The sequence below is a fragment of the Hipposideros armiger genome, unplaced genomic scaffold (assembly GCF_001890085.2).
Source record: "Hipposideros armiger isolate ML-2016 unplaced genomic scaffold, ASM189008v1 scaffold_12, whole genome shotgun sequence".
Lineage (NCBI taxonomy): Eukaryota > Metazoa > Chordata > Mammalia > Chiroptera > Hipposideridae > Hipposideros > Hipposideros armiger.
In genome coordinates, this window is record NW_017731362.1 from 2,492,087 (window position 1) to 2,499,645 (window position 7,559).

At 31.9% G+C, this 7,559-nt stretch overlaps 1 protein-coding gene across 1 annotated transcript in view; it reads right to left on the reverse strand.

Annotated features, from left to right (window-relative positions):
• ATP8B4 (ATPase phospholipid transporting 8B4 (putative)) overlaps nt 1–7,559 on the reverse strand; it is a 207,140-nt gene that overhangs the window by 77,023 nt on the left and 122,558 nt on the right. Inside the window, exon 10 of the mRNA XM_019664027.1 lies at nt 5,528–5,571. Within this exon, the coding sequence (XP_019519572.1) occupies nt 5,528–5,571 (44 nt within the window). The remainder of the gene's footprint in view (nt 1–5,527; nt 5,572–7,559) is intronic.

Genomic DNA, 7,559 nt, shown 5'->3' on the forward strand with positions numbered 1-7,559 from the left:
TTTCTCCTATTGTGTTGGGCTGCTTCCATGTCACATATAAATTATTTTTTTCACTAGAATCTATTTTAGAGATTTCAGTTTTGTTCCTTAATGTGTCACTTAATACATCTCTTGTTTTCTAACCACTTAAATGGTAACACTTTTTTTCACTAACTAAAAATCACACTATGACTCTGTAGAATCCTAGCATGTAAACATAAATGTCATTTGGCCATAAAGAATGAAATCTTACCATTCGCAACAATATGGATGGACCTAGAGAACATTACGCTAAGTGAAATAAGTCAGATGGAGAAAGACAAATACCATATGATCTCACTTACATGTGGAATCGAAAGAACAGAATAAATGAGCAGAGTAAACAGAAATAGTCTCAGAGACACAGAGGAAAAACTGATGGTTGCTAGATGGGATAGGGGTGGGGATGAGAGAAAAGGGGAAGGGATTAGAAAGCACAAATTGGTAGTCACAATATTGCCATAGGGGTATGAAAGACTGTTTGGGGAATATAATCAATAATGTTGAAAAGATTTTGTAGGGTGTCAAATGGGTACATGTCTTATTAGGGAGACCACTGCTGCATGGACAGTGTAAATGCCTGACCACTGTACTGTACTCCTGATGCTGAAGCTGAATAATATTGAATGTCAACTGTAATTTTATATATATATATATAGTCACGGGATATGGAGTACAGCATAGGGAATAGAGTTAATGGATTGTAACAACTATATACGATGTCAGAGGGTGTAGCAGATTGGGGGAGGGGATTATCACTTTGTGAGGTTTGTAAATGTCTAACTATTACATTATTTTGTACACCTGAAACTAATAAATAAATAAATAAATAATAAATGTCATATGCTGTATGCATTTATTTACATATTTCCCTGTTATGGTTTAACCTTCTGTATGTACCCCACCTACACGTACCTTCTTGTAAGTTCCTTGGCAGCTGTCCTAATTCAGTTTTATTTTTCTTATTGAAAATGCATTAGTATATATGNCAGTCATCATTATAGTGATACACAAAATGCACCATGTAACTGAGGGCTTGTGGAAGTCCAGGTTGAAAATCATCTGGTCCATTACAAGAGAAGGGGGGGAGCAGAGGAGAGGTGAGAAAACCATGATGACCATGAGTTACAGGGGTGGGGTTGGAAAAGGGAGGTCAAAAGGCAGGAGAGAATGAAAATCAACTTCTTGCATTCTTAATTTTGTTCAAGGTCAAATCTTGCTTTAAATTATTTGGCAGTGTGTGAAGTTTCCCATCAGGAGACAAAGGGGAGTTTTTCCTCTCTTTCTTGGATTTTCTTTACTTCCTGAGATTTCCATATTGAGAAACCAGACACTCAGGATCCAGTGAAGTGAGATTGGGAGTCCAGGGGAGCCCAGCAGAAACCTTCTGCACAGCTTCTATGTTCTCAGCAGAAAGAACTGTCTGCTATTTGACCACAGTGGGAGAAACAAGGGTCACATAGAAATAGAATGCTTGAAAATCCAAATATAGGGCAGGTATCCTGACAAAAGCATACAAAGAGGAACCAGATGTTGACTATACAGCTTGTCTGACCACTCAAAGTAGCCCTCTGTAGTGCAAATTCTCAGGAATGAATACTAAATTCTCACAAAAACACAGGCACCAACCTCAATTCCAGAGATGATAGGAAGCAAATATAAAATACGGCTTTTACTGAGATAAATCAGACTCCAAAGATAAATCAGGCTNGGGGAAACGGGGAGTTGCTATACAGAGTTTTCAATCGCACAAGATGAAAAAGTTCTAGATATCTGCTGTACAACATTGCGCTTGTTGTTAACAACAGTATAGTTTATACTTTCAAGTTTGTTTAGTAAAAAAAAAATAAGATGAAAGAAATAGGTTTTAATAAAGAACAGAACAAAATAGTGAAAATTATTCAATAATAAATAAGATCCCTGTTAATTCACTGACTTCTGAAAAACACAAAATGTAGCTCTAAAAGTTTATTACTCAAAGATTTAGACCTGTGATAATGTCTTTGCAAAAACAGTGGATGGGCAAATACTTTTATATATACTTTGTCTTGGAGACTGTAGAATAATATTTTATATTGTATCCAAATATATAGGAAGACCCATCCATATACAAGACACTCAAGTTAATTGTGTTTATTCCAGAATCATAGATACTTATTTAATCACAGATTATTTTATTCATGTAATAAATTTTGAAAACAACTGTATAAGGGGGAAAACATGATCAACTCACTAGTAAAGAATACAACACACAGCTGACCTTAGACTGCCCTAAAACCCCCAGGTAAGAAACTGATTCAAAGAGATTAAAGCAAGTCAACTGTCTATCAACTGTAAAGTCAACAGATAGTTCTGAACAGATATTTCTTAACCCTTCTCAAAACTGTAAGATAAACTTCAGCCAAATAAAAGATAAGTAGAACAACTATGGGAAACAGACTAGTTAGTGGTGAACACCAAATCTCTTTAAATGAAGAACTAAGTCTAAAAGAAATAGAGATTAGATTAGTATGGCAAAACAAAATGTACATATTATATACCTTAACTGTGGAGAAAAGACAGCTAAAAGTTTTAGAAAAGATACTGATTTCTTCATTTTAACATTTGCAGTTCAGAAGATATCATTTAAAGATTTAAATCAATTACTGGAATCTATATACATTTAAGATTAAGAAGTATCATTAATAAAAATAGTAGGATAACTCAAGGGAAATAAGAAATCTAACAATTTAATCATTGTTCATATTAGGAAATTGATAGACTTGCCATAAGAAAAACAGAGTTAAGAGTATCATATAAACTCTTGAAAGTATACACTAGAAAAACAATGAAATACTTTTCTAAATATTACAAGAAATGTACAAAGAGTCCATGTAGAGAAAGAACTATTAAAAATTATAAAGATACAAAGTATACTCTATAATAACAGAACTAAGAGAAGATATAGCCCAATGTAGATGGCCCAAACTCCCTTACTGAAAGATTGGCATGCAGAGCAAAACCCAACCCTATGCTGTGCACAAGAGACACATCTAAAAAAACAAAGTCATTCAGGAACACTGCAAATAAAAGGTGAACAAATGCAAGTGAAAATAAACCAGGAGTCAAGATCTTAATATCAAATAAGGCTGAATTCAGGCCAAGAAGGATTAAATAAATCAGAGGAGGAAACTTTTCATGTTAACTTGTGTAATTCATAGTAAAAATGTAACCATTATAAGCATTAATGCATCCCAAAATAGCAAAACAAAACAAAAATTTCAGGCTACATGAGAGCTATACATAGAGAGAAATTATCAGAACACTTTAATTAACCTATTTAATTCAAACAGATAATATAGATAAAAGATAAATAATGAAATAAAAGACCTAAATAATATAATTAATAAAGTGGAACTAAAGGACATCTAGCTAATTTCATATACTGGAAACTTATATAATCTTATTAACTAATGTCACACCCATAAATGTAATAAAATTAAAAACTATTGCATTGTTCGGTATACCTGAAACTAATAACAAAAAATGAATAAATAAATAAAAGCATTTTCTCTGTTAAAAATAAATACATGACATCTAGCTAAATTTACACTTTGGAAACAGAATATACATATGCTTTCTCTTATAAGGATCCTGGACCATTGACAACAATTGATCATAGTAAGCCCCAAAGAGAACCCCAATAAATTCAAAAAGTAGAAATAATAAAAATCTATCCTTTTATTAAAAGTCCAATAAAATTAGAAGAAAAAAGCCCCCACCAAAATTATAAAACTCTTCCTTAAAAATTCATGGTTCAATATAGGTATTCAAATTGATATGGTAAAAATAGATACTTTAATAAACTACATATCAAAATCCACCTGATAAATTAAAGCAGTGTCCAGGGGAAAATTAATAACCATAAATATTTGTATTATAAAAAAGGAAAGAATAAAAATAAAGGTTAAGCATCCAAGTATGAAGTTAGGGAAATAATAACTAAAGAAACCCAAGGAATGAAGAATGACGGCATTAATAGAGATAAAATCAGAACTTATTGATTAAAACACAAGAAAATATAATATAAATAACAAATAAATTCAAAGGTTGTACTTTTTGGAGGAGAAAAGGGCAACTTTCTAACATAATCAAGAGGGGAAAACAAAAACAAAAACAAAAAAAATAAGAAATGAGAAAAAGAAATAACTACAGATAAAGAGGAAATTAGAAGAACTATAAGAGATCTCTTTGTTCAACTCTCCAAATCAATCTGAAAATCCTATTGAATTGGTGAATATTCTAGGAAAATATGATTTTCCAAAGCGTTTCATGAGAGGTAGATAACTACTACAGAAAACAGAGAACATTATCAAGGGGTTACCACCCCAACAGCACCAGGACCACATGATTTTACAGAAGTCTTTGAAAACTTCAAGGCACAGGTCATTTTGATGTTATATGAACTGCACTATAGACTATTAAAATAAGGAAAAACATAACATTTCTAAAGCAAATATAGCATTGGTAGCAAAGCAAACATTACCCCCCCCAAATAAACACTGAGGATCCATGCATCTTATAAATACCAATGCACATATCTAAATAAAGCATTGTTAGCAAACAGAATGTTTGAAAAAAACAATTTAACATAACAAATGACATTTATCCCCAGAAACCATGGGTGGATGATAATCAAACAGAAAAGTGGGTAAAAAATTACGAGCCAGAAGTTCACAGAAAAGGAAATACAATAGACTATTGGAATATATGGAAGATGTTCAACATCACTCATAGTAACAGAAATTAAAGTTAGAATCATTTTGATATACCGTTTTCCACATAGTTTTGTCAATGATCAAAATCTTTGATACAACATTGTGTTGGTGAGGATGGGGTAAAGCAGCACTCATACATTGCTTGTGGCAGGTAAGTTGGTACAAATTCTAAAGAGGGTTGGCAATATTTATCAAATTACAAATACACAAAACTTTGGATTCAGCACTTTCACTTCTAAAGATGGAATTGTTAGTAGAGGATCCACTTGAATATTTGTGCACAATGTTATTTTTCTGAATTTTTTTACTAGCAAAATATTGGAAATATCCCAAATGTCCATTGGTGTCTCCTTGCATAAATTATGTAACAACAATATAACACAATATTATTAAGTCATTAAAAAGAATAAGGGTGCACTTTTTATTTTACTGATCTAGAAAGATCTCCAAGTTGCACTGGTGAGAAAGAAAGTTGAAGAACACTATGTATAATATGCATAAAAAATGGAAAACTATGTTAGCTTGTATATACATAAATATCTCCAAAAGAATTTTTAAAAGTGGGAATTCTGTAGTTGGGGGACCTGGATGAAAAGGAATTTTGAACCATATGAATCTATTTTTTTAATGTTATGCATAAATATCTTATCTGGTCATAGTAGAAATCAGGTCTCTCAGTATGCATCATTTTTGAAAAGCATGTACCATTATTAGAAATTAAAAGTAAGAATAAAATTTTATCACCTCCGCACCTTAGTTATGTCTGTATTCTGCCTCTGGTCATCATGAACTTCACCTGCCAAAACAAAAACTGAGAGTTAAAAATAAATAAAATTGAAATGAAATCAAGACATTTAGTGTTAAGGAATACTTTATTCAAGCACCATTACTAGATGGCATTATCAAACATAAACTTTTCAGGGGTGTTTTCAAATTGTAACCTAGACATGCCAATTCATGCAGAGAGACACTCATCTCTGTCTAAGATAGAACTAATCTTAGTTATTATAACTAAGAAGTTATTATAACTAAGAATAATAACTAAGAATCTTAGTTATTATAACTAAGAAGTTATTATAACTAAGAATAATCTTAGTTATTCACTAAATAATCTTAGTGAATGCATTTAAACAAAATGTGAAACTTGCAATCATGTTTTTCTGAAATTTTATAATTCTGTCGTTACATTATTTATGATGTTTACAAGAGGCAAATTTTGTCTTCTATTTTATCCTCACTGTTGGGGAATACAAAATTATACCCTAGTCAGATCAATTCTCATCAACGCTAGAGCTTGGGGAGTACATTTTTGTCTATCTTGGTTTGGGCCAGATACATATGTGTCATATTAAGGTCAAACTAGCATATAAACTTTAAACAATGTCAGTACCTCCTACAGTCAGAGAACATAGCCACCTATGTGCCAGATACTTAAAAATAACTTTTCTCAGTATAAAGTCAATATGTGCTTATTATAGATACACATATATTGGAAAATACAGGACATTTACAGTAGAAAAAAATTGCTAATAGTCCCACCCAGAGATAACTAATATTTGTAAAGTTGTTTTGGGCTTGATTTTTTTCTCTCTCTCTCTGTGTATGTGTATACATATATTCATCATATTGTTCATAAATTTCTGGTTCCTGCTGTTTTTTAACCAGTTAAAATATAAGAATTTCTCCTGTCATTAAAAATTCTTTGTGAATCTAATTTTGAATGGTTGTACAATAGCCCATGAGCATAATTTATTTAGCTTTCCCTATTTAGAGGCCTTTAAGATTTTTCTAATTTTTGCTTGGCATTTGAAACTTTATTAATATTTTCTAGGACTAAATTTCTTGTAATAATAATAAGAGTTACTTGCATCAGTCCTGTGCCAGGCACTTATATTATCACTGATCTTTATAATAAACTTGCCAGATGAAGATTTTCATTCATGTTTTATGGATGAGGAAACTGAAGAACTGAGTTCAAAGTAACATGACTAAACTAAAACATGACTAAACTAAATCCAGGACAGTGGATTTTTGAACACAAGTCTCTTCTTTTCACTACATAAGCTGTCACCAGAACAACCCTTGACCAAAAAAATAGTTCTTTTTCTAGGGATGGGTCTGAATCTGGAATGCCATGTGGCTGCACATGGGAGGACGCCCTGATCTAGTGAAGGAACCTAGTCAAGCACTTGAAATTTAAATCTCAGCTCACTGAGGTTATGTTCCAGTTATTACCCCATATGCAGTAACTTTAATAAATGATAAAAACAAAGCAAAACTGTGTCTTTGTGTAAAATGGTCTCCCCATGTTTAAGGCTGTGATGGGAGTGAAGAAAAATTAAAGAGGTCTAAGAAAATAATAGTTCTGAGCCAGAAAATAGAAGAGTTAAATAAATCAGAATGGAATGTCAAAATTTCCCAGGGACTGGATCTATGATATAAACAAGACCAACTTGTATGAAACAACAAAAAGTGATTCTGAAATATTCTTTGAGTGCTTTAGTAAGAATATATTTTAATGACATTATGAACACATTATAGATTATTATGGCATATAAATTCAGGGCCTAAGTGGGTTACTTAAATATTTCAGTTACTTCCCTGCATTTTATGATGGAAATTATAAACTACCAAGGAATTTGTAAATTTGGAGATCTGCAAAGATCTTGGGACATATGCTTTGTGATAATCGAGGGCTTTCTCTAAAAATAGACAAATCTCTCTACAAACAAATCTTGGTCCACATGTATGATAATATCCTTACCATCATTTCCTAGAAGTGAT